The 27,658-nt window shown below is 39.4% G+C and overlaps 1 protein-coding gene across 1 annotated transcript in view; it reads left to right on the top strand.

Annotated features, from left to right (window-relative positions):
• btv (dynein cytoplasmic heavy chain beethoven) overlaps window positions 1–27,658 on the top strand; it is a 696,240-nt gene that overhangs the window by 246,941 nt on the left and 421,641 nt on the right. The window contains exons 26-27 of the mRNA XM_090384033.1: window positions 2,884–3,066; window positions 22,045–22,268. Coding sequence (XP_090240159.1) covers window positions 2,884–3,066; window positions 22,045–22,268 — 407 coding nt within the window. The remainder of the gene's footprint in view (window positions 1–2,883; window positions 3,067–22,044; window positions 22,269–27,658) is intronic.

Consider the following 27,658-nt stretch of genomic DNA (forward strand, 5'->3'; position numbering starts at 1 on the left):
CCGGCTCATGCTCTTGATATCATTAGTGCCAACATGTACAACTATATCACCTTTTGTGCCCTTAAAAGATGATATCCGCTCTACAACGTCATCAACCTTTGCCCCTGGCAGACATACCCTGGTTCTGTTCCACCTATCCTTTTTACAAAGCATGTTCCCCGTTTCCCTGACAATAGAGTCACCAACAACTACTAGTTCCTGTGGGACCAGCGCATTCTGCCTTGGGGGTTGCCGCTGTGTTGCGTGATGACCAAGTGCAAGCTCTGGCGTTGATGTGGGTAGCTGAGAGCTTGATGGGACCCTCAATTTAGTTCCTTCGAGGGCATCCACCCTGTCCTTCAAGCTCTCATATAGGCCCATAACAATGCTGAGTTGTTGCCTGATTTCGATACACTCCTTGCATCTCGCACATACAAAGACATCCCCCATGGCAATATCATGTCCCGTAGCTGAATGCTCTACAAACATCATGCAAGCAGTGCATTTTAAAAGGCTGTGATTCAGACGGCAACTGCCCCCCCCCCCCCTCAGTTCTCCTCTGAGCCACAGTACTTCCATTAGCTTGAGCCTTTTGCTTTGCTGCTCTTGTCTGAGTGATGATTTCTGTTAATTTCAATAAAATTTCAATTTCAGTTCAAAATTATAACCCTAAACTTTTATCCCAACACAGTTATAAAAGTATATATATTTTTCAGTTTCAAGTATTAATTATCTACGAGTTCCCTTTATATAACTTCCATATCAGTTATGTATTAATTAATTATGTTACGTTTGTAATGTAAGTCATTATATGTATTTAGTTAAAAGTACAATTTAAATGTACTTTTATTTATTCATATTCATACTCTTCGGGCCTCGGATGTCTGAGGATAAACAGAAATTTTATATTACTGGATAGCAGAAATCCCTCTTTCCGTATAAGTATAAGCTAAAGGTTATAAATCATTATAACCTTTAGCTTATACCTTTTAGAAATCCTGAGTAGTAGTCTTGACACCTTTGGTGATGTACTTTTGAATTCCAAAATGTTGTTTTTTATATCTTTATGGACCAGAAAGCCAACTCCACTTTCACTCCTTTCACTGTTTCCATTGATAAACTTATAAGTGATTCATTTCTTCTTCTTGTTTCAGCCAAACTGACGATATTCCAATTTACATTTTCTAATTCCTTTTCCAGCTCTAGTATCCTGTCTTCACCGATGAGCGATCTTACGTTGTAACAGGCCAAGTTCAGTTTCCATGCATGGCAGCCCGATCGTACCCAGAGATTCTTAGCACCCTCTGCTTCCACTCTGATCCTCTCGTTGCCATAAGAAGGGGAGTGAAAGCCGCTGGGGACTGAGGGCCATTTGTTTCGTTGTGCTGTCATGTGCTGGAGGGTTTGGTCTTTTCCTCTTCATGCTGACCAGTTATCTTGAAGAGAACTACTCTACATGTTCGTTGCCAACTAAGTGACGTAACAGGGCTTACCATCAGGAAGTTGTGCATGAGTAGATTTTAGGGAGGCAAGCCAACCGGAGTTCTCTTAAATCTTCTGAAATAGAAAGATATTGGATCTATCAGTGTTTTAGACTGAGTGTCTGATAACACACAGAATGCGTGTTCCCCTCTAAGCCCCAATATTAAGTTATTACTACTATAAAAATTGAGTTTCCGATAGTTATAAAAAAAATGTGGTATTTTTGTTAGCTTTTGGAACATAATCCCCCTTTTTGTAATGGTTCTTAGTCCCGTATAACACTGTTTCGCATTACACGAGATTTTGTAGGAACCAAACTACCGTGTTATATGAGGGTTACCTGTACTCTAAATTATTGTTATCTAATGCAAAGTAGCATACTTATTTCTTGTACTAATATCTCCTGCATTCACAACCATGTCCTTCAGGTTGTACATTATAAACTTTTTTCCTTGACTTAAGTTTGCTTTTTTATTTGCACAACAGGTATTTCTTCTGTAGTACTCTCTAGATGTTTCAATCAGCAAGCGCAAGCCACAGGCACTATGCTACCGAGGCTCTTAAAAGGTAAACGGCAGCCACCATCAACCCACTGCAGGATGGGAACCTCCTCAGCAATTTATGTTGAGGGAAATGGACCATAATCTGTCACACTGGTCCAGTGCGGGTTGGCAGATTGACCTTATTTAGTAGTCAGGGGCTTTGAGTAGACCGTGGTTCAAGCCCCTGACTGCTAAATACAGTCAATCTGCCAACCCACTCTGGATCGTCGTGACAAATTATGGTCCATTTCCCTCTACATAAATTTTTGAAGAGGTTTCCATCCTGCAGTGGGTTGATAATGGCTGCAGTTTACCTTTACCTTTTACACTCTATATGTTAATCCACTAAACTCCGTGTGATGTTTATTGTTAATGTATGTTAGATAATCCAACTAATTTTGAAAGTTTTAATTTCCTTTTGAAAGAAATGAAGTTCTGTTGAACACCTTTCTGCTGTGAGTTTAAACTTATTCAGAATTCTTCAACCTCCCTCCCTCTCTGTTCATTTGTTTCTGTAAATCAAATTGATAAAGATGTAATTTAATAAATCACATCTTTTAGAAAAGAGGTCTCAATTCTACTACTCTAATCCATTTTAATAATTTGAATTTTGATTTAATGAAATTTTCTGGAACTAAATTTTTAGAGGGAAGTAGTATGAAATGCAACAATTTAGTATGAAATGCAAATGAAAAAACAATGTGGAATGTTGTTTTTTCATTTACATTTCATACTAAATTGTTTTGTTGAGAATTTGATGCAGCAGTGTTGATCATGTTTCATATATACAATCAAGCTTAGTAGTTTATTATTCCACATAAAACTAACTTTGCTTATTTTTAATAACAGAAGTGCATTTAATTTATTTTTCATTTCATAGGGTATTGATGTCAAGTCAATGAATCGCATCTTTGTTGGTCTTGTGAAATGTGGTGCATGGGGATGCTTTGATGAATTTAATCGTTTGGAAGAAGGAGTACTATCTGCTCTGTCTGTTCAAATTCAAACTATTCAATTAGCACTGAAGAGCAAAACAGCAGAAATTAACCTTCTTGAAAGGAAGGTAAGGTTTTTTTTTTGTTTTGGCAGTAATTTCTGAGTATATATAGTTAGTCATCTGTTTACAAAGGGAGTTGTTTGTTCGGTTTTTAGGAGCATTAACAACTAAGGCCATATTGCTCTGTGATATGTGGCGGTAATTTCCTGACCTTTCTGCATCCTCCATATTTGGTGGTGACGGGCTCGAATCCCGATCTAATCAAAAAGCGTGTGTTATGCACTGCCGCTCCTTCCCACCTGGCTACGGAGGTGCCTACAAAGGGAGTTACAAAGTTTAGAAAACATCATGTATATCAGACCATTGTAAAAAGATACCATACTAAGTAATCTATTAATTTAATGTATCTAGGTTCCAGACATAATAGATAATCCTGAAAATGCTTACAAAATGGATTTTTTAATGGCAATAATACGAATTATATTGGAGGACATGGACTGAAATAATGTGATAAATGTCGATAAATTTTTCCAACAAATATTTATATTTATGAAGTGTAAAAATTTTTAAAAAATTTGTGAAAATTTTAATGATCTCTGAGTTGATTTAACTTTGTAACTTTTAACCATGAAATGCTAGGGTGTTCCATGATCCGGTTTACTGTTACTGGTTGCTATCTGTTGGCAAAAGACCTATGGTGATATGTAGCAGTTTGGCATTAATATAAATAAATGTTTAAATGATCTTTATTGCATTACCAAATAGCATATAACCACCATTCTACAGTGAACATGCCAAGGGTTTTACATTTCAAGTATTGTAACATGGATTATACAAAGTACAGGGTCATTATAAAGTCCTTGTGCAATTTTAAATTTTCATAACTTCCATTCTATACATAATAAAATCAAAATGTAAAAAACGTTAGAAATGTAATTTAGTATTGAAGTTTAATGTGTACTAACAGTGATTCATTTATTTTACTGTAATCTAGCCAAAATTTTATTATTATTTTATTTATTTTTTTTTTTTTGCAAAATGGCCAAATGGATTCAATAGGAGTGAAAGTAAATTGTGTGCTGTGGTTGGCCGAGTTAAAGTCTGTAATTGCAGTGCAAAAAAGATTTAAAACCCATTACAACAAAGATGCACCATACGGGAATTCCATAGCTAACTGAATGAAAAAGTTTAAAGAAACAGGTTCTGTCAATGAAAAATCTTTTTTTTTTTTCATTGCTAATAGTGAGAGTTATTTGGAAATGCTGCAGAATTACTTTATTCCTGAACTAACACATTTAGGACTTATAAGTGATACAGTGTTTCAGCAAGCTGGTGCACCTTGTCACTTTGCTCTCAGTGTTAGGCAGTTTCTGAATGAAAATTTTCCTAACAGATTAATTGGAAGAGGTGGACCGATCTCTTGGCCACCATGTTCACCAAATTTGAGCCCACTGGATTTTTTTATATGGGAACATGTTAAGACTATTGTTTATTCAACAAAACTTTGCCCTTTAGACAATCTTCAGGCTAGTATAACTAATGTGAATCAGGGTATTATTGAAAATCAACTGCAAAATGTATTTGCAGAACTTCAGAATTGTATCTTAGTTTGTATTCCTAATGATGGTGGATGTGTTGAGAATTAACAATCCCGAGAATAAATATACAGGGTGATTCACTACCGGTGCGACAAACTTGCAGGAGGTGTAGGGGGCACAAAGACGAATCGGAATCACATAGCATTGCAGGGTACGAAATGCCTTCATCATGCGGGAGGTCGCATGAACAAAGAAGCAAGGTGCCTCCGTAGCCAGGTGGGCAGGAGCAGCAGTGCGTAGCACACGCTTCTTGATTAGACCGGAGTTCGAGCCAGTGCCCACCAAATACGGAGGATGCGGAAAGGTCAGGGAATGACCACCTCATATCCCCGGAGCAATATGGCCTTAGTTGCTAATGCTCCTAAAAACCAAATAACAAACAATAACAAACAAACAAAGAAGCAAAGAAAAAGAACAGAAACAGCAAATTGTTAGTGTAACAGAAATCATTTTAATGACAAGTTTTACATTGGCAAAAAGCCATGCTACAGAAGGTGTTCGAAGGTTCGACCAGAAGCAGACACACAGGCTTCACAGCGCCGCCGCATGGAATCCCTAATGTTCTGGAAGCTTCCTGGCGTGTCTCGAATCTCCTTGGCAGCTACAGAGATGCGAGCGACGAGGTCTTCAACTGAATCAACGGGGGTCTCGTACAACAATGTCTTCATTTGATCCCAGCAGAAGAAGTCCAGGCATGATAGGTTCGGCGATCTAGCAGGCCAATGAACCGGACCACCACGACCTATCCAATGCTGTCCAAATGTAACGTTTCGGTGTTGGTGGACGTCATTGGTGTAATGTGAGGGAGCCCCATCATGCTGGAACCACATTGAGCGGCGCAACGACTGAGGAACATGTGCTTCTTCAATAAGTTCAGGCAGAACTTGCTGTAGAAAGATCAAGTATGCCCTACCGTCCAGACAAGGGGGGCAGAAGGTACGGTCCAATGAGTTGGTCTCCAACAATGCAAGTCCAAACATTGACATAGAAACGGCGTTGAGTTGCAAGTGTTCGCGTACCATGGGGGTTCTTCAAAGCCCACAAATGGGCGTTATGTTGATTGAAGGTTCCCTATCTTGTGAAATTTGCCTCATCTGTGAACAATACGGACACAGCAAATGCGCTGTCTGCCGCACTCTGTTGAAGAAACCAAGTAGCAAAAGTCCTCCGGAGTGGATAATCCACAGGCTCCAATGATTGGACGCATTGCAGATGGTATGAACTCATTTGGTTTGTTGACAGTATCCTCCATACAGTGGATTGGGAAATACCCAATCGTTGTGCTATCGCTCGAGTACTCGTACTCGGATTGCCTTCTGCAAGAGGTAGGACATTCTCCTCATCGTCTGGCGTCCTCGTCGTTCGCTCTTGATTCATGTTAACTCTCGTGAAACAACCAGTCTCACGTAACCTTCTGTGCACATGTGCGAAAATCGTATGATGAGGAGCACGCCTGTGCGGGAAACATTCCTGGTACAAGCGCAGAGCAGCGTGCCCGTTACAGTCCGCAGCTCCATACGCCAGGTGCATGTCGGCCAGTTCAACGTTTGAATACTCGTCCATCCTACTGCCTCGGGAACCGGTTCGCAAATGCTGACTTCCAGCGGGATCGCTGTTCATGCGACCTCCCATTCAACGTCCTCTACCGCACGACGAAGGCATTTCGGACCCTGCAATGCTATGTGATTCCGATTCGTCTTTGTGCCCCCTACACCTCCTGCAAGTTTGTCGCACTGGTAGTGAATCACCCTGTATGTAAAACTGTAATAAATTCTTTCCTTTACCCTTTTTACAGATTGATTTTGTAAAAAAGTTCTAAAAAAGTTCTCAACATCTGCATTACACAAATCCAACAGTTGGCGAGAACACTGCATTCAACATGCTTCTGCAAAGGCATCAGCAATCTTAGAACCCAACGTGTGGAGACCTTAGACATGTGTAGATGGTCATGTAAAATGCTGTGGGCAGAACATAACTAATTCCCACTGCATCTGCGATGAAATGAATTGTCACACCAGCTGCTCAACCTTTGCAACCGTCTCACTGTCTGTAAATGTTGATGGCCTTCCTTCTCTTGGCTCATTAAAGACACTTGTCTGACCAAACTGGAACTCCCGTTTCCCCTTTTTTACAGTGTCATGGGATGGACCCATAAATGTTCTTTACTATTTAGTTCAGGTGGAAGAGTAGATTTACCTAGATATGGCTTATAGACCAATGGTTCTAGTGGATTTCCTGAGCTTTCTTGCCCTGCAAATGCAGTCACTTGATCACTGCTCGATACTCCACTTTGTCAACCATTGCATCCTTCCTCAGTTTCTGGGCTCCACCTCTAATGTATAATCACCTACGTGAACGAAATTTCACGTTAGTTATTGAATATGTAGACAACTTATATTAAAAAAGGGCATCTTCCTACTGTTGTTTTTTATCTAGGTCAGGGTACGAACTTTTTGATACCCCCTCATAAATTCGGAGTTACCATCACTTGTCTTCACTCTATTTCTGGTGCCTATCTGAATCAGCTGTTCGAGTCCTTTCGCATTAAAAACAGTTGTGGCTAGAGCATTGCTGGTTAATTAAGGAAGTATAGGAACTGATTTAAATTTTTTTTTTTTTCATTCATTATTTCTATTTCACTATGTGATCCATAGTGAAATAGTATTAAGGTAACTCTCCACGAATAATGTATATCTGGTTAATTAAGGAAGTACAGGAACTGATTTTAAATTGTTTTATTTCATTTATTATTTCTGTTTCACTATGTCACCAGTAGTATTCAGGCAACCCTCCACGAATAATGTGTATCAGGCAAAAATCCCCCTTCCCCGTTATTGCACATTGGACCAAACACACCAGTATAAATCTCATGGGTCGGCATATGCAGTAGCATTTAGAAGCCAGTGTGGTTATTGAAATTTATAGATGTTCAAATAGATGCTCCGTAGCCAGGTGGGCAGGAGCAGCAGTCCTTAGCACATGCTTCTTGATTAGACTGGGGTTCGAGCCCATGACCACCAAATACGGAGGATGCGGAAAGGCCATGGAATGTCCACCGCATATCCCCGGAGCAATATGGCCTTAATTGCTAATGCTCCTAAAAACCAAATAACAAACAATAACAAGCTGCATGCCATATTTTAGCTGTGACTCATCTGAATCTCTCAAAATCCATGATCAGTGATATTCAAAGACAGAAGACTGTAGGTGATATCCCAATGAAGAAAGGTCTGGATGGCCTCACAAACTTAGAGAATACGTTCAGTGAACCATAAAGAAGATAGTTCATTTCTCACATGTATCATCTGTGGAAAACATCATGAAACAAGATTAAGAGGCTACAGAAACATCTGCTAGTATACCAACTGTCCATATAAGCTGAATATCAAGTCAACAGTGGAGTAGTGCCATTTCCAACACTCACAGACGTTAGAATGGTGACGAAATGACCTTTTTAGCATTAGCATTATTAGAGGCATTTGATGGAAGAAAGCAAGCTTATGCAGCATCAGCCAAAAAAAAAAAATAAATAAATAAAAAATAACCACTTCCACTTCACCCCTCTGTTCGTTCGAAATACCTGTCCAGCTGAGCCTTAAACTTATTTAGGCTATCAACTTCCACGACAAGGGATGGAAGTCTGTTCCTCCAACCAACCACCCACTGGCTAAAGGCAAATTTCCACACGTCTATCCTACATCTGTCTTTCCTCAATTTGAATTTATGCCCTCTCAGGTGATTATTCTGAGCAAGAGGAAGAATCCCATTAGCATTGAGCATGCTCAAACCATTCAAGGCTTTATACACCTCTATCAGATCACCTCGCTGGTGCCTAGTCTCCAGACACTGTAATTTGCAAAACTTAAGCCTTTCTTCGTAAGAGCACCCCTTTTGTTCCATTCACTAATCTTGTTGCTCTTCTTTGTACTCGTTCCAGCAGCTCTACATTCTTCTTGAAATGGGGCCTCCAGGCCTGTATACAGTACTCTAGGTGTGGCCTGACCATTTCCTTATACAAGGGAATAATCACCTCCTTATCCCTGCTGGAAAAATTCCTATATATCATTGACAGTACACCATGAGCTACTCTTGTAGCCCATCTGCACTGCTCAGAGAACTTCATATCTCCCTGCACAACCACCCCCAGGTCCCTTTCATTCTCTGCCACTGTCAGTGTAGTACCACAGAGTTGATATGTTGCTCTGGGGTTGCTGTTTCCCATATGTAGTACTTTACATTTGTCAATGTTAAACTTCATTTGCCACCTCTCAGCCCATCTGCTCAACCTTTCCAGATCCTGTTGCAGCAGCATAGTGTCAGTAGTGTCCTTGACAACCCTGCGAACCTTCGTATCGTCTGCAAACTTGGACATTAAGCTTGATATACCATCATCAATATCATTTATAAATACAGAAAACAATAATGGACCCAATACTTACTCCTGAGGGACTCCACTAATAACATTAGTCCACGATGAGCAGTGTCCATTGTTTACCACTCTCTGTCTTCTCCCCCTCAACTACCCCTTTATCTATAGCAGCAATTTGCCTCCAATGCCACACTGCTCCAATTTGTGCAGCAGTCTTCCATGTGCAACAGTATCAAAAGCCTTTCTAAGATCCAAGTATATAATATCAAAGTTATTCCCTGCATCCAGTTCTTTTGTGACTGCATCATACTATCCAATCAAATTGGTCAGGCAAGACTTCCCCTTAACAAAACCATACTGTGTCCGAGCTATAACTGAAGTCCTGTCTAGATGATCCTGCAGTGCTTCTTAAACCAGTGCCTCCATTAATTTTCCTGGAACAGAAGTTAAACTCACAGGTCTATAATTACTTGTGTCAGCCTTTGATCCTCCTTTGTGAATTGTGGTCACATTTGCACATCTCCAGTCTGTGGGTACCTCCCCTGAGTCCAAGGAAGCTCTCATAATTATGGCTAAGGGTTTGCTTACTTCCTTTGCTGCCTCCTTTAATATAATTGGATAGATCCCATCCACTCCAGGTGCCTTTCTTGTCTTTATCTTCAACAATTTCTCCTCCACTTTACTCTCAGTTATTACGAGATTCTTTGGCTTACTGCCAGAGTTGAATACACCTCTGGCATTCCCCTCACTGAATAACTCCTCATGTGTGAATGTCGATGCAAAATATTCATTTAGTTTGTTAGCTACCCGAGCAGGATCATCAACAGTTGACCCATCAATATCAAGTGGACCAATCTGATTCATCCCCTTCCTTCTAGAGTTTACATAAGTAAAGAACACTTTGCTGTTTTTCTTTGCATCCCTTTGCCAAAGATTTCTCGTAATCTGCCTTCTCCTGCCTAACCTCCTTTGTAACTTGGTTACAGATCAACTTGTATCCATCATAGGCTTCTGTGTCACGTGTTAATTTTTATGTATCCCATGCATTTTTCTTTTCTGCCATATGTCTCATTAGTTCATCTGACATCCATTTAGGCCTAAACCTTGAACAATATTTCTTAGTTGGTATGTAAAGTCTAGTAGCTTCCAAGATAATTTCTTTGAATGCTTCCCATCTTTTTCCAAACCAGCCCTGACAATTGTTTTGTAGGGAAAATGGATGCAAATTCTGGTGAACATGTGCTAGAAGTTGATTGAACCTTTATTATAGACCAGGGGAGGCTCTGGTCTATAATAAACCATTTGATCATGTAGTGTATATTAAAACATGCCATGATAAGTGTAATTTTCCACTGAAATTAATGCTTTGTAGTCTGCTGATGTCACTTTACTATGCATCATCGTGTTGTGCAGACTTAAAATATTTTGAGAGAATCCTGTCTGATGAGAATAATTATCCTTGAATATACTACTTTTCCCAAATTTGCTGTATCTTCTATTTTAAATGCCCATATAATCTTTAGGCTTTCTTTCTTACCATTGTCCTCTCCAATGAAACATATTCTTCTGATTTTCATCCTTGCTCTACAAAATTAGCATCTGCTCTTGCTTTTTGTGACAACATCACAAGTTTGAAAGTTAGTTAATCTACACAGTCCATTACATTTTGGGTGCATTAGCAAATAGTAATAATTCATGATTTATAACAAAATAAAAAGAAGCAAAAAAGCCAGTGAAATGAGAAATATGTTGTCCAAGAAGGATAGGTGGAATAGGTTTGGTTATTTGGTTTTTTTTTTTTTTAGGAGCATTAGCAACTAAGGCCATATTGCTCCGGTGCGGTGGTCATTCCCTGACCTTTCCGCATGTTCCGTATTTGGTGGTGACGGGCTCGAACCCCGGTCTAATCAAGAAGGGTGTGCTACGCACTGCTGCTCCTTCCCACCTGGCTACGGAGGCGCCTGGTGGAATAGGATAAGAGTATGTCTGTATTGGGCAAATTAGTATCACCTTTTGTGCACTTTCAAGGGCACAAAAGGTGATATTGTTGTACATGTTGGCACTAATAATATTAAGAGTATAAAATCTGAGGACTTATTACAGGGCAATGTTGGGAAAACGTTGCAAATTAGGATTGAATTTGAAAATGTCTGCAATTCTGCTCAGATTTGATAGGAGACAGTACATGTTGAGAGCCTTGTCAATCAATTCAGCCCTGGATAGAATGTGCAAGGCTCATGGGGTAGAATTTTTCTCAGCATGGTCTGTGCTTGTTAACAGGAGAGACTATTTTTACAGGGATGGAATGCACTTAAATAGAAGAGGTGCAAAAATATATGCTGATGCTATTAAGGCAGGGATAGGTTGGTTGGCAAACTACTAAGTTGGGGAGATACACATACTAATATATTAACTAGAGCTGCAGGCAGAGGTGAAAGTGAACCTTGCACTGTTTCTTTTGGAACATTCAGTAGCTTGGAAAGGAAGGTGTTGGAGATTTCAGGTCCTACTGTGGGTCATCATGGAACAAGTAAATAAAAGGGCTGTGTTAGGGTAGCTAAGTGTTAGAACATGTTCATCTACACTAATGCTAGGAGCATTGTAAATAAATTTGAAGTACTGGTTAAGTTATCAAATGCAGATATTGTATGGATAGCCGAGACATGGTGTCACTCAGACATAAGTGATGCTGAATTTGAATATGGGAGTACAATGTATACAGTAAGGACAGACAGGACAGGAGGGGTAGCTAAGAATAAGAACAGGTGTATGTATACTTGTGTGTACACCAGTGCTAAGAGTTTAGTAAATAAATTTTATGAATTTGAGATGCTGGTCAAAACATCAAAGGCAGATATTGTTGGGTATCAGAGATGTGATGCCACACTGATATAGAATGCAGAATTGGAATTTGGGGAATACAATGTGTACAGGTAGGATAGACGACAAAAAAGGAGGGGTTATGCTCTTAGTTAAGAAGAATATTAAATCTAAAGCAGTGCATCCAGTCGACATGGGTGACCAGTGTAATGTTGAGTCAGTTTGGTGTGATATAAGCTTGATTGGAATTTTTGGGTTGGTTGGTCACTCAAACACTAGCAAGACGTTTGTATATTTCTTCTATGACTGTTTTCTACAACAGCATGTTAGAGAGGCAATAAGAGGAAGCAATGCTCTTTATCAAAGAATGCAAAGAAAAGCAGCAAAGATTTCTATGCTTGTATTAACAGTAGAAGGAAAGGAGTGAATCATATTGGGCCAATTGATGTCTGGCATTGACTGTTGGTGTTTCTGCTTAGGTTGCAGACAAATTGAATAGGTATTTACATCTACATTCACATATTGGAAATTCTTTAGGGGTGGGGATGCCAGAAGTTTATCAAACTCTGATGGGGAGCAAAATGACTTTGCGATAACTGAAAGGAAAGTGGAAAAAGAAATTCTTAAAGCTGAATATAAAAAAGTGCTTGGGGTGGATGGAATCTCCCCAGTTATTAATGGAGGCAGCAGAGGAGGTAAGCAAACCTTTAGCCATAATTGCGAGAGCATCCTTGGATTCAGGGGAGTTTACTATGGACTGGAAATGTGCAAATTTATTCCCACTTCATAAAGGGCAATCAAAAGGTGATATGAGTAATTACAGACCTGTTAGCTTAACTTCTGTTCCTTGTAAATAATGAGTCACTGGTTAAAGTAATGCAGGACCATCTGGACAGGAATGCAATTATACTGCAGTCACAGCATGAATTTGTTAAAGGGTGGTCCTGTCTAACCAACCTGATAAGTTATTTTGATTTTGTATATTTCGATTTCAAGAATGTTTTTGATATTGTTGCACATAAAAGACTGCTGTATACACTGGAACGATGGGGCATTAAGGCAAGTTACTGCAATGGGTAAAGTGATGGTTAAGTGGAAGAGGATACATAGTGGTTATCAATGGGCCCTGCTCTTCATAGACTAATGTTATTAGTGAAATCCTCCGGAGTTCTGTATTGGGGCCCACTATTGTTTTCAGTATTTATTAATGAAATTGATGAAAGTATATCAGGCTTAATATCTAAATTTGCAGTTGATACAAATGTTCATCGAGTGGATAATGACAGTAATGAATATGCTACTATGACGAAATCTATAAAAATTAGGTTAATGGGCTAAGAAATGGTAGTTGAAGTTTAACATTGATAAATCCAACATACTGCATATGGGTAGCAGTAATCCCAGAGTAACTTATCAACTGAGTGGTATTATACTCAGTTTAGTGGAAAATGAAAAAGACCGTGAGGTATAATTGTTTAATCAGATGTGAAATTCTCTGAGCAGTGCAGACATGCTACCAGGACAGCTCATGGGGTTTTGTCAGTGATAAAAAGAAACTTTGCTACTAGGGATAAGAAGGTGATTATCCCATTGTACAAAGGCATGGTTAGGCCGAGTCTTGAATATTGCATACAGGTCTTGATGCCTTACTTTTGGTAGAATGTAGAACTGCTGGAATGGGTTCAGAGAAGGGAAACCAGATTGGCAAAGGAAACAAAAGGGTGACCTTACCTAGAAATTCTTCACTTCTGCAAATTGCAGTATCTGGAGAATAGGTATCTGCTGGAAGATCTGATTGAGATGTTTAAGGCCTTGAATGGATTGAGTAAGGTAAATTTTAACAGCATTCTTCCTCTTGCTGAGACTACACACACACACATGAGGGGGCATAAATTCAATTTGAGGAAAGATGGTTGCAGGATAGATGTGTGCAAGTTTGCTCACAGGCAGTGGGTGTTTGATTTTTGGAAAGGGTCCCATCTGTTGGTGTGGAAGTGGATGGTCTGAATAAATTCAAGGAAGTACTAGATGAATTCTTAGAGGGTGTGGATTTGTAAGGGATATATTTTTTTTTTTTTTTTGGCTGATGGTACGTAAGCTTGCTTTCTTGCATCATTTGCCACTACTATTCGTACATTTTGTTTCTGCACATTTTCCATATTGCCCATTCATTCCTCCAATCAGTGTGTGGCAAAAACCATAATATCCATTATTTCATCTATAATATATGAAAAGTGGATAGCTTGTGTGAGATGTATGCATGTATATGAAAAAAAAATATAATAATAATTGCTAAATGTCTGTTGGTCTGATTTTAACGAAATTTTCGAAGGCTTGACAAATTGCTCTAAAATTAATAATATAAATTTCATGAAAATCTGTCCTGCGAGTCAAGTTATTATATGCAGATGGATGGACAGACAAAGAAATAATAATCGCCAGATTTCTGTTTGTCCAAATTTAATGAAATTTGGAATGGTCCAGAAAATGTTTAAGGGATTGAAATGTTAAATTTTATGAAAATACATCCAATTGGGGGTCAAGTTATTATGTGCGGATGGACAAATATGGTAAAGATAATAGGCCCTTTCTGCATATATTCCAACATACCTTAAAATGCCATTTTTGACTTTTGGTGACTTTCCACAACATTTGATCTTATATTTTCAGCATTTATTTTATTCTTTCTGTGATTGCTTTATTGAGGCCCATAAATATTGAATATTGGGTGTACTTAATGAGGCCACCTTTCAATGGAAGCTTAGCAGTGAATGAGTTAATCAGTAATGAATAGACTTCACTGGTAAAAATAAATAAATGCATATATTTATTATGGAAAGAGAAACCATAAAAATCCCTTCACAGTGTTGTAATGCCAGGGGTTAACAATATGAGTGAGGCACTTAAAGTACCACATGACAATTAATAGGAGAATACACAGTGGGATGATACATTAATATAATATGAACGACAAATAAACAATAAATTTATGAGATAATAAGACTGATTACAGACATATATACACCGAGTGATCACCGAATTATGATCACCTACCTAATACTTCGTAGGTCCTCCTTTTGCCCTCAGTACAGCAACTATCTGACATGGCATTGATTCAACAAGATGTTGGAAGCGTTCAGGAGGTATGGCCAACCAAGCTGTGTGTAATGTGGTCAGCAACACAGGTATGGAGGTGATTGGTGTATCCAGATGCCTGATATACCTTTCCATAGTATCCCACAAGTGCCCTATGGGATTGATATCGAGAGAGTTCGGAAGCCAATTGATATGCTGGAAGTCAGAACTGTGTTCCTCAAACCATTCCTGCACAAGTGCCCAATGGCTTGGTGCATTGTCATCCTTGGAAGATACCGTCACTATTCGGGAAAAGGTGTAACATAGCAGGGTGTACACAGTCAGCAAGCAGTTGACGATAGCAGAGACCAGTGATACGTTGTTCTATATGCACCAGAGATCCAAGTTCTTACCAGTCAAACATGCCATACACCATACAACTGCCTCCACCGGCCTGTACTTTTGATACCATGCATGATGGATCAAGAGCCTCACGTTGTTGATGCCAAATCCGTACACGACCATCCACGGTGTGGAGTAAATAACGTGACTCATCCGACCAGCACACCTTCAGTCTTATAACATCCAACTTGTATGCTCTTTGCACCAGGCAAGTTTTTTACGCCGATGAACCTTGGTTAGGAGAGGATGCTGTAGGGGTTGTCTGCTGGTATAGCCCATAGTGCGAGCGTGTGATGCATGATCATGCCAGATATTGTTCCGTGTTGGCCCATGTTGTATTGGGTAGTCAACTCTTCAACAGTGCTGTGCCTGTTCGCCTGTACAAGTCGTCGGACCCAGCGCTCACCTCTAACATCAACCTTTTGCTGACTCTTGCAGTTCTGCCATCTGGTCGTTGTTTGACCATTTTGATGCCAGTCCCAGTACACTTTAACTATTGCAGCTCTCAAACACCCCACCAGTCCAGCCGTTTGGGAAATTGAGGCACCAGCTTGTTGAGCACCCACAATCTGTCCTTTGTCAAAGTCTGATAAATCCTTCCTTTTACCTATCACGCTCAGAATTTTACTACCTACTGAACCACTGACACATTATCTATGCTACATAGATTGACTAACTCCACACTCTTGTACCTCACGTGGTCAACTGGTCGCATTCAGTTTTCATTGTGGTGGTCATAATTCAGTGATCACGTACAAAGCTGTTACTTTGATTATGGCAGAGAGAGTGCTCTGTTTGTACTTTCACTTTTTTATGCATGTTACCATCTATTTTGGTGAGCACATCGAGCATTTGGTTAGGAAGGAATCTGTCAGCCAGGGCAAGCCTGTTAGTATGACTGATGCATATTGGAGTGGACCTGAGATGAGGTTGTGGGATCCTTCATGAGCACCAGTCCCAAATGGTAGGTTTAAAGATTGATCCTATTAACATTTTGGCTATGAATATGATCCTCCTTCCATAAATAAAGGAGAATCTGATTGGCATGGCAAGTGCCAGTTCAGTGGTAGTGATCCCAAGATTGTGATGGAGTTTGGCATTGGCCTACTTCAGAAGCCAGTAGTCTCCTGCCTTAATTCTCTTCATGGTGGTGTGAGCTGCTGAAGCCAAAATTTCAGAACTGTACACATTAGGTCAGAGATAATGAAGATTAGGAAGCAGTGAGGCTGCATTTTGTAAAAGTGAATTGTTATTGTGCACAATGGAAAGAGGTTACATTTATCCAACTATGCATAATTGAAACCATGTATGTACAGATAAGGTTATATATATTCACAATATAAGATATTGTATAAACAAAGGGACAACTGTGTATATTGTATATATATATAAGTTTCATGAATGAGTCTTCACATCATCCTTTCAGTTTCACTTCTCAAGAATTTTGTTGGGCTTTGATTAGAATTATGAATGATCTAGTCCATTGATCTCCAAACTTTTTTGGTCGCGCACCCTTATTTCACTTAAAAGGACTAATGTGTACCCCAGTAAAAAAAATTAAATATATAAGTTTAATATTTACATGGAAGGCATTATATCTAAAATCACATATAATTTTAAAAGATCACAAATTAAAAAATACAAAATAAAATTAAATTGAAGTTCAAGTACAAAATGATAAGAAATCATTAATGTAAAAAGTGTAAATGTAATGCAATTCTATTTGTTTTATTTATAAATAATTTACATGGTATGCATTATATCTAGATATTATGTATTATAACTAGATTATACAGGGTGTCTCAAAAATACATGGCATAACTTCAGGAATGAGTTCCTCGTATGTAGACAAAAATATTTTATATCAACATGGTTCCAGAAATGCTTGGTTTCCGAGTTTTGAAGGTTTGTCTATGACACTTAACTGTTCACATCACCTTATAGTAATTGTTCAAAATGTCTACCTGCCTGAATACATGACTCACATCGACGTCTCATGGACTCGCGAAGACGATACCAAATTCCTTGCATTTTTCGTATTGTCTCACAACCTGCCACAATTCGATTGTGGAGAGTTTCCACATCAGCTACCAGAGTCGAATACCCCAATGACTTTAAATGGCCCCACAACAAGAAATCTAGTGGGTTTAAATCAGTGACCACGGAGGCCAGGCAGTTGGTCCACCTCTACCTATCCATCGACCAGGAAACTTTCGATTCACGTAATTGCGGGTTATATATATATTCACAATATATATATATATAAGAAATGTGTGGGAGCGTCATCGTGCATGAAGTGTGCTTGTTGACGAATGATCAGTGGCGTGGCGTCCAAGAAATCAGGCATGTTGTTTTCCAGAAAGTTTCTGTACACCTGCCCTGTGAGTTTGTTTGGAAGTACATGGGGCCCAAATAACTTATCACCAAAAACACCTGCCCAGATGTTGAGGCTGAACCACTGTTGGTGATGTGGGTTTTCCTCAGCCCATACATGCTGATTGTGAAAGTTTTGGATTCCATCTCGTGTGAACTATGCTTCATCTGTGAATATCACTAAGGCAGGAAAGTGAGGAGTTGTACAACACTGCTGCAAGAACAACTGGCAGAACATTACTCGTGCAGGGTAATCTGCTGGTGACAAGGCCTGTTGCAGATGGTAAGGATACAGTTGGTGTTCTCGCATCACTCTCCATATAGTCGAACGTTGAACAGCCAGTTGCATTGCTATTCTGCATGTTCTGATTCCAAGAGTGACATGCACAACATCCAAAATCTCCTCCTCTACTTCAGGAGTCGTAGATCTTGGTCATCCTCTGTTGGCAGCACGAGGTGTAAAGGTCCCATGTTCACAAAGGCGGTGATGGATACCTTCAAACGTTTTTCCTGTCTGGACATCTTCATTCTGGGAACCTTTCGTGGTACAAATGACGAGCCTCCAGAGCATTGCCGTCCACCAAACCGTACATAAAGTGCATATCCTCTTGCTCCTGATTTGAGTACATGGTCGGAATGGAAAACCACCAGATTCTGTCAGTATCTTGTGATGAAGGAAATCACCTGCAGGAGATAAGACATTCTGGTTAATAACTCAGGAACCAAGCATTTCCGGAACTATGTTGATTTAAAATATTTTTATTGTCTACATATGAGGAACTCATTCCTGAAGTTATGCCATGTATTTTTGAGACACCCTGTATATCAGTGTGGAAAAGTCCTCACGATTTTATTGAGGGTTATATCATGCACCCAATGGATCATCTCGTGCATCTAATTATGTCATGCACCCCTAGGGGTGCATGCACCCTACTTTAGAGACCACTGATCTAGTCTAAACATATTAAACTGGTGGCCCGGGGCTCTGAACACTCCCCAAGTGTTAACTTTCACAGCATGTTTTACTGCATACAAATAACCCAAAATGGTAGATCATAATGCGTAAAGGAGATATACACTATAAAATTTAAATAAAATTCATACGTTATACATTTTTTGTGCAAGGATAAAATGTTTAATATATTTTACTGAATAATGGCACTGACATATTGTTTGCAATCTAGTGTGACCTGCAAGTCACAAAAGAACCACTTTTGTGACCCCTCTAGCTTTTCAGTTGTTTGTGTGGACCCTTGAGCACTTCTGAGTTTTTCTAACTTTCTATTCCGATTTTATTACCTTTCTAACTAACTACATTTTAACTTTTTATTCCGATGGAAACAGTATTAGCATTAGCATTAGTAGAGGCATATGATGCAAGAAAGCAAGCTTATGCAGCATCAGCCAAAAAAATAAAAACCCACTCCCATTTCACCCCTCCGTTCGTTCAAAATATCTGTCCAGCTGAGCCTTAAATTTATTTAGGCTATCAACTTCCACAATAAGGGATGGAAGCCTGTTTCACCAACCAACTACCTGCTGGCTAAAGGCAAATTTCCACACATCTATCCTACATCTGGCTTTCCTGAATTTGAATTTATGCCCTCTCAGGTGATTATTCTGAGCAAGAGGAAGAATCCCATCGGCATTGAGCATGCTCAAACCATTCAAGACTTTATACACCTCTAATCAGATCACCTCGCCAGTGCCTAGTTGCCACTGTAATTTGCAAAACTTAAGCCTTTCTTCATAAGAACAACCCTTTGTTCCATTCACTAATCTTGTTGCCCTTCTCTGTATTCGTTCCAGCAGCTCCACATCCTTCTTGAAATGAGGCCTCCAGACCTGTATACAGTACTCAAGGTGTGGCCTGACCATTGCCTTATACAAGGGAATAATCACCTCCTTATCCCTGCTAGAAAAATTCCTGTATATCATTGACAAGACACCATGAGCTACTCTTGCAGCCCGTCTGCACTGCTCAGAAAACTTCATGTCTGCCTGCACAATTACCCCCAGGTCCTTTTCATTCTCTATAATCAGAAGCTGTTGTAGTACCACAGAGTTGATACGTTGCTCTGAGGTTACTGTTTCCCATATGTAGTACTTTACATTTGTCAATGTTAAACTTCATTTGCCACCTCTCAGCCCATCTGCTCAACCTTTCCAGATCCTGTTGCAGCAGCATACTGTCAGTAGTGTCCTTAACAACCCTACCAACCTTTGTATCGTCTGCAAACTTGGACATTAAGCTTGATATACCATCATCAATATCATTTATAAATACAGAAAACAACAATGGACCCAACACTGAACCCTGAGGGACTCCACTAATAACATTAGTCCACGATGAGCAGTGTCCATTGATTACCAATTACCAGATTCCAGAGAATCCTTTTCACTCTTCTAGAGGCTGGCAATTCTGAGTTTAACAATGTTGGGCCTGTTGCTCTCTATTAACTTTCATGATGTTTGTGGATGGCTTGTTACGTAAATCCTGCACAAAGTGTGTGTGCGTGTGCACTGATCCTTGCTGCTTTATGTTCCTAGACTTCTGAGGCTGTTCTTTGGTAGCTATGGGCATGATTTATTCAGATAAAAAAATCAGAAGCTGTTGTGAATTCTCTTGTTTTCAGAATATATTGTCTCTTTGGCCATTGTGCAACTATGCCATGTCCAGCTGCCTTTTACTTGTGTGTGGAGCTCCAGGTGGATATTTTTAGAAAACATTCAGAAGTTCCTCTATTTAGTGTGTGTGTGTGCACTGATCATTGCTGCTTTATGTTCCTAGACTTCTGAGGCTGTTCTTTGGTAGCTATGGGCATGATTTATTCAGATAAAAAAATCAGAAGCTGTTGTGAATTCTCTTGTTTTCAGAATATATTGTCTCTTTGGCCATTGTGCAACTATGCCATGTCCAGCTGCCTTTTACTTGTGTGTGGAGCTCCAGGTGGATATTTTTAGAAAACATTCAGAAGTTCCTGTATTTGTTGTATGCTAAATCCTTCCCCATGCCATCTTACCACTTGTTCACATTCATATATTTGTTTTCCTTGTTTCTGCTTTACATATCAATTGTAAATGTCATCTCTCCATTTAGCTTCATCTATACTTCTGTGGTACTACACGTTCCTCCCTCCAACAGTTTCATACTTATTTTTTAGTGTCCTTATATAGATTATACATAGATCACATAGGTAGCATAGATTATGCAAGTCATTCAGTAAAGATTCATATTCACTTAGAAAGAATAATTGTTATTTTTTATTATAATTTTTTATTAGCTATAGCTTATAATCTTTATATTATTGAAAATTTTGGTAACTCTGAAATTGTCATTTTATTATGGAGCCTACATCAGGAGGAAATGTAACTATGAACAAAGTAGAGTACAAGTCTATCATTAATTTCCTGTTTCTCTCAGGATAAAACCTGAAACATTTTGTGGGAGGATAAGTGCAGTTATATAGGATGGATTGCCCATCCTGTGGTATTACCACACAGTGATAAAGGCAGTTCAAGTGAGGATGAATTAGTGTACTGGATGTAGAAATTCCGGGGATCTCAACAACACTACTGTTGTGGAGAATGTGAAGTAAGTGGAGAATATAGTCATGGAAGACTGCTATGTAACAATTTTTGAATTTGCTAAAGCTCTGTGGAACACATCATGCAAAACCAGTTGCACATGCATGGTGTTGGCCCTACAACTCCCATGATTAATGGTCATCTTTCTGGAAGATGCAAAGGCAAAATTGTGCAGTAATGACTTATGCAATAATGACCAGTACTTTTTCTGGGCAGGGATCATGGATGCAACCTGGATTCACCATTTTGTTCCATAAATCAAAGCTTGTTCTAAGCAGTGGAAACATTTTCATTCACTGCCTCAGAAAAAGATTGGAATACTGGCATCTGGGAAGGTGATGCTATCAGCTTAATGAGACCAACATGTTATGATTGTTTACTGATTATCTTTAAATGAGCACTTTCTGTCCCACTTGCATGCAGCTGTGGAGAAACATCATATAGAAATGCTGATCAAAGGTATACCGTTGCCACCATATAAATGGCAAACCAATATGGCTTTGAAATTTTGTTATATTCATCATATTCTCTCAACTTAGCCCTTTCAGCTTTCTTCTCCTTTTCATGACAACCATTTTCTGATGATGATAATTTCAAGGGCATTTGGTCATCAGAAGTTTCAAGTCATCAGTAGGTGATCTATATATGGTCCCCTGATTGTTGGCTATATAGAAAAGAACCAATAAATGTCTCTGGTTTAAAACATCTTTTACCAGGGATTCTAGGTGAATATATCTTTGCAGAACCACATTTGCAGTGTGATTATTAAAAATTTTTATTTTCATTTATGCTTGATTTTATTTATATATCCTATTTTAGGTTAAGGTTGATCCTGCCTCTGGTATATTTATTACTATGAATCCAGCAGGAAAGGGCTATGGAGGGAGACAGAAATTGCCAGATAACTTGAAGCAACTCTTTCGGCCTGTTGCTATGACTTCTCCAGATAATGATCTTATTTCTGAAGTGCTTTTATTTTCAGAAGGCTTTAAACATTCAAAGGTACTTGGTAGAAAATTGGTGTCAATTTTTAGCTTATCCAAGTAAGTACTAAATTTCCCATAATTGTGTTGGCTTATATTTAATTTAAAGAAATTAATTTTTAAAAATTAAAATATTAACGTTTGATTTTTATGTGCTTCATTGGTATGGTAAAAAAGACATGTTTTTGCTGTCATAACTTTTTAGATCAAGTAATTAACAAGTAAAATAGCTAATTTAAGAGACATTTTTAAATGTTTTGTCCCCTCATAAAAAGATATCGTAACACAAAGCAGAAGAATCCAAAATATGTACAGAATATAACAAACAATTCATGTCAGCTTCTGAAATCTGTCTTCCATATCTTACAACAAATTGGTATATGCACCAGATATACTCATCAAACAGGGGATGAACTATGCACTTACTCTTATGAGTGGAGCTTATCCAGTTACTGCAGTGTTAGCTTGTTGCCAGATATGTCAGAGTCATTTTGATCCCTGAGTTTTTTTAGCTCTTTCAAGATCTCAAACTATGCTGCCTGCCCAGCTGTAATTGCAATTCCTTTCAAGAAATTAAATTTTTTATTTGGTTTTGTGATTAAAAAGTAAACAAATCTACAATAATTACCTAGAAAAAAAGTGAAATTACACTTAGTTTAATTGTTAGAAAAACTAACCACATCTAATATTGTTAGGAAATGGCAATATATAGCTAATATCCATTGACAAAATATAGATATATATATATATTTTGATATAAAAATATATGCAAAGTGTAGGCCATATATTCAGCATCAACCTAGAATTGAAACAACAAAAATGTAGCCGACCGGGCTAGCCGTGGGTAAAGTACCTGCCCGGCAACCCAAAGGTCGCGGGTTCGATTCCCGCCTCGGGCTTGGATCAAAGTACTGCAAAAACCTTGGGAGGTGCAATATGGCCACAGAAGCCGATGCGCCAACAACTACTAAATCAAAAAAAAAAAAAAAAAAAAAAAATGTTTATATAACATTTTTATATCTGGGTAGACAAACCACATTACATCAGCATAGGTAGGTAGGTATAAAAGTTTATTATTCTTCTGGTGTATAAAATCTGAATTTATTTTGAAAAATTATTTTACTGTTTATCATCATAACATCTTACTGTAAAATCAGTTATATACCCTGATGATTTGAAATATTTTATCAAATCTAAAAACTCCTGAAATGTTAGAGAATGGGCCTGTGGCACTGGTTTCCATGGTTTAGAAGAAGAGAATACAGCAGAGCCAGTGAAAGCAATAACTAAAATAAATTTAATAAGTTTTTAATATGACAAGTAGCTTTCAGGGTAACGAACCACTTCCTCAGCAAGAAAGGTACATATATACAGAATGCAAACGTAATATAAAACGTTAGGAATGGAATAAATTATACTAAATATGCTGTGCATGATCGGATTGGGCATGATCAGACTGGGAGAGCATGTACATGAGCGCGAGAGTGTTCAGTCATTCACTAGGCCAGATCAGGCGATTGTTGTTGTTGTTGTTGGTGCGCGCCATGCATATTGGATTGCTGCCAGCGCTTGTCATGTTTCAAAGCTACTGACTCCAAAATTGGGTGTAGTCTTGTATCTCTACTGTGATTTAAAACTTTGTGACAGCTGGATATATTTAAGGACTCTAAACATAGACGGTGATAGTAGTGTTAAGATTGGTCGATCACCTCACTGTCGTGCCTGCGGTTGAGGTCATGATGAGTTGACCAAAAATGTTTGGCGATCGCAGCATGCTCAAAGTCACCCAGGTGGATGGACCTGTTATGTTCTGCGAGGCGGTCCTGAAGACGTATGGAGCTTTTCCCTACATAGCAGCTGCCACAATCATGGCAAGTAATCCAGTATACAATACTGTTGCGTAAGAGAGAGGCGATGGGCGTTTTTAATCTTGAGACCAGAGATCATAGACTCCTACCAGAAAGTTGTATGCATTTCATGCAGTACTCATGCAGGAAATCTTAGAAATCTGGCCCAAGACGCCTGGGTAATACGGAATATAAGCAGTAGGTACACTGTCACTGTCGTGAGGGGATGAGGACCTCGGATGAGTTGCAAGCTCTTGTGCTTGTAGTAAGCACTTGTCTAACACATGGGCTAGGTATCCACAATTGGTGAGGTCAGCTTTTGCTCTAGAAACCTCTGTGCACCTGGCTTCCTCTCAGCTGGAATGGCTCAAGCTCGAGAGAGTAGAGCGCATGCAGTGGTGTTTAGATGACAAGGGGCATGGGCTGACCTGTAGTTCATGAATTGCCCGCAGCACATTGGTTTCCAGTATACTAAGATTTCCAGACGAGAGCCCGCTAGTCTTATCAAAACATCTAGGAAAAGAAGTGTCCCATTCGCTTCAAGGATTTGAGGTACTCTGAGGAAGATGGAAATCCCATATCTGCCACGCTGGTCCGAGTGCGGGTGGCAGATCGCCGTATTCAGCAGTCAGGGGCTTAAACCCCGGTCTACTCAAAGAGCGGCACACGCTCTTTGAGTAGACCGGGGTTTAAGCCCCTGACTGCTGAATACGGCCGATCTGCCAACCCGCACTGGACCAGCGTGGCAGATTATGGTCCATTTCCCTCAGCAGGAATTGTTGAGGAGGCTTCCATCCTGCAGTGGGTTGATAACGGCTGCACTTTACGTTTTTTTACCTGCACGACATGGTGATTGGTACCGGCGGGTTCAAGAATATGTGTTCCTCTAACACCTCCATTGTAACGTTGGCAATAACAGAGCTGACAGGGGTGCCCATAGCCGTACCGTGTATGTTTGTAGAGAGAATCACCAAATGTAATGACACTGCCTGACAAACACAGGTTAAGGCTGTCACAGATATCTTTTGAGGTTATGATGGACACCATGGCGAGATCCAATTTTCCTTACATTTCGGAGGTACAGCTCTAAAACAGTGTTCACAGGCCCGCTGCTAGTTAGTACACCAGACCGAACCTATTGGTAACTCTCTAGTAGGCTTCCAGATCAGCTAGTGAAAAACTCGCTGCTTCTACTCTGCCAGATAGTGACTGCAGGGAGTCTGAGTAGTGGGAATGGGAGGCATTGTCAAGGCCATGTTATGTCAAGGATCTGAGTATATTCTTACCATGTGTATTCCATATCCAAAAATTTCATTACTTCATACATCATGCCCCCCCCACAACTTTTGTTACTGCCAAATACACCATAAATTGTCAAACTAATAGAGCAAACTTATCTGTGAAAAGATCTAAACCTCCCTAACACTTCATCGTTCATTTAACAAATATGGGTGGTCTTAGTTCTAATCTCAATGATGTCCATTTCCACTTACAGTCTGCCAAACCCCATGTACATTTTCTGACAGAATCCCAGTTATTGGTTGATTCAACCACTGCTCATCTCAGTTTCCGAATTATTTACTGTATGATTCCTTTCACTTCAAATGTGGTACTTGTACATATGTCCGTTCTGATATTCCCTGTCAGAGACTTAGTAATTTGGAATCTCCTCTTTTCAATCTTCTCTAGGACTTAAGACGTCCTAATTCATTTCACATTGAATTAGGACTTCCTAATTCATTTCAAAAATATACGTGGTCTAAATTCTAATCTCAACGATGTCCATTTCCACTTGCAGTCTGCCAAACCCCATGTACTTTTTCTGACAGAATCTCAGTTATCGGTTGATTTATCTACTGCTCATCTCAGATGCCCAAATTATTTGCTGTATGATTCCTTTCGCCTCAAAGGTGCTACTTGTGCATATGCCGGTTCTGATATTCCCTGTCAGAGACTTGGCAATTTGGAATTTCCTCTCTTTGATCTGTTCTGGCTTAAAATCTCTCTACCTCATTGTGTCAAATTCATCTGTTGTTTCTACCGTTCTCCCAACTCCACTAATCACTTGGAGCTCTTTGACTTCCTCTCTTTGCAACTTGACTTTCTCCAGTCCAACTTTCCTAACAGTGAGGTAATTTTCCTTGGTGATTTTAATGTTCACAATTCCAGCTGGCTTCCGTTTTCTAGTCATACCGAACCAGCAGGTCGAGATGCTGAGGCTTTTGCAATTACTAATGACCTAGCACAGATTGTTCATTTACCTACAAGAATACCGGACAATCCTAATCATACAGCCAATACGCTTGATCTTTTTCTCACAAACAACCCTTCTAAGTACACGGTCGAAGTGAAAGGTGCTTTAGGCACTTCAGATCACAACTTGGTGATTGTCTCTTCTCCAATGGAACCTTTATCTCATGGCTATTCCCAACCACGTGTTGTTTGGCATTACAAGAATGCAAAATGGGATGACCTGCGAGACTTCTTTTCTTCTTTTCTTTGGTCGGATTACTGTTTCAAAACTTCTGATGTCAATGTTTGCTCAGATCGTGTCAGTGAAATTATTCTTGCAGAAATGGAATCCCTTATCCCACACTCCACTTTAAAATCTCGTCCTTTATCTAAACCTTGGTTTTCCAATAAATGTGCTAAGGCTGTCCAAGAGAAGAATGTTGCATATTGTAATTGGCTTGTTTCTAATTCTTCAGTTTCATTTTCTGCCTACACCAAAGCTCGCAACAGTTGTAAAGCAGTTATTAATCAGTCCAAACTAGAGTTTGAACAGGCTAAGAGTAGAAAACTTGCTTCTTGCCCTAATGGTAGCCGAGCATTCTGGTCTCTTGCCAAAGCTATTGGCCGCAACTTTTGCCCATCTTTGCTCCCACCTCTGTCCAAACCAGATGGTTCTGTTGCCACTTCAGCCAAGGATAAAGCTGACCTGCTAGCATCCCATTTTTCTTCCAACTCATGTATTAATGATCTTGGTATAACACCTCCCACCATTCTCAACCCGCTCGATTCAATGCCTCCTGTGGTCTTCCGTCAAAAGGATATCAGAAGGATTTTGATGAATCTTGATGCTAAGAAAGCTCCAGGTCCTGATGGTATTTCTCCACTTGTTCTCAAAACCTGTGCTCCTGAACTTACTCCTATTCTTTGCTGCCTTTTTTCACTTTCTTATTCCAAAGGTGTTTTTCCTTCTGCTTGGAAATTTGCTCATATCCAGCCAGTTCCTAAAAAGGGTGACAAATCCCTCCCATCCAATTATCGTCCCATTGCAATTACTTCTACTCTCTCTAAAGTAATGGAGAAATCAATTAACCGCCAAATCTTAAACTACCTAGAAACCTTCCGTCTGATCAACGATCACCAGTATGGATTCCGTCAGTGTCGATCCACTGGAGATATTCTGCCTTATGTTACCCATTTATGGACTAATTCAATGGAAAGTTCGGTGAAACACAAGTAGTTGCTCTTGACATCTCAAAGGCTTTTGATCGTGTTTGGCATAAAGGTCTTCTAAACAAGCTTCCATCTTATGGTTTGCCAACTGTTTTTAGTAATTGGTTATCCAGTTTTCTCTCTGATCGCTCACTGAGGGTG

Source organism: Mastigoproctus giganteus, chromosome 10 (genome assembly GCF_048544385.1).
Source record: "Mastigoproctus giganteus isolate SK-2022 chromosome 10, ASM4854438v1, whole genome shotgun sequence".
NCBI lineage: Eukaryota > Metazoa > Arthropoda > Arachnida > Uropygi > Thelyphonidae > Mastigoproctus > Mastigoproctus giganteus.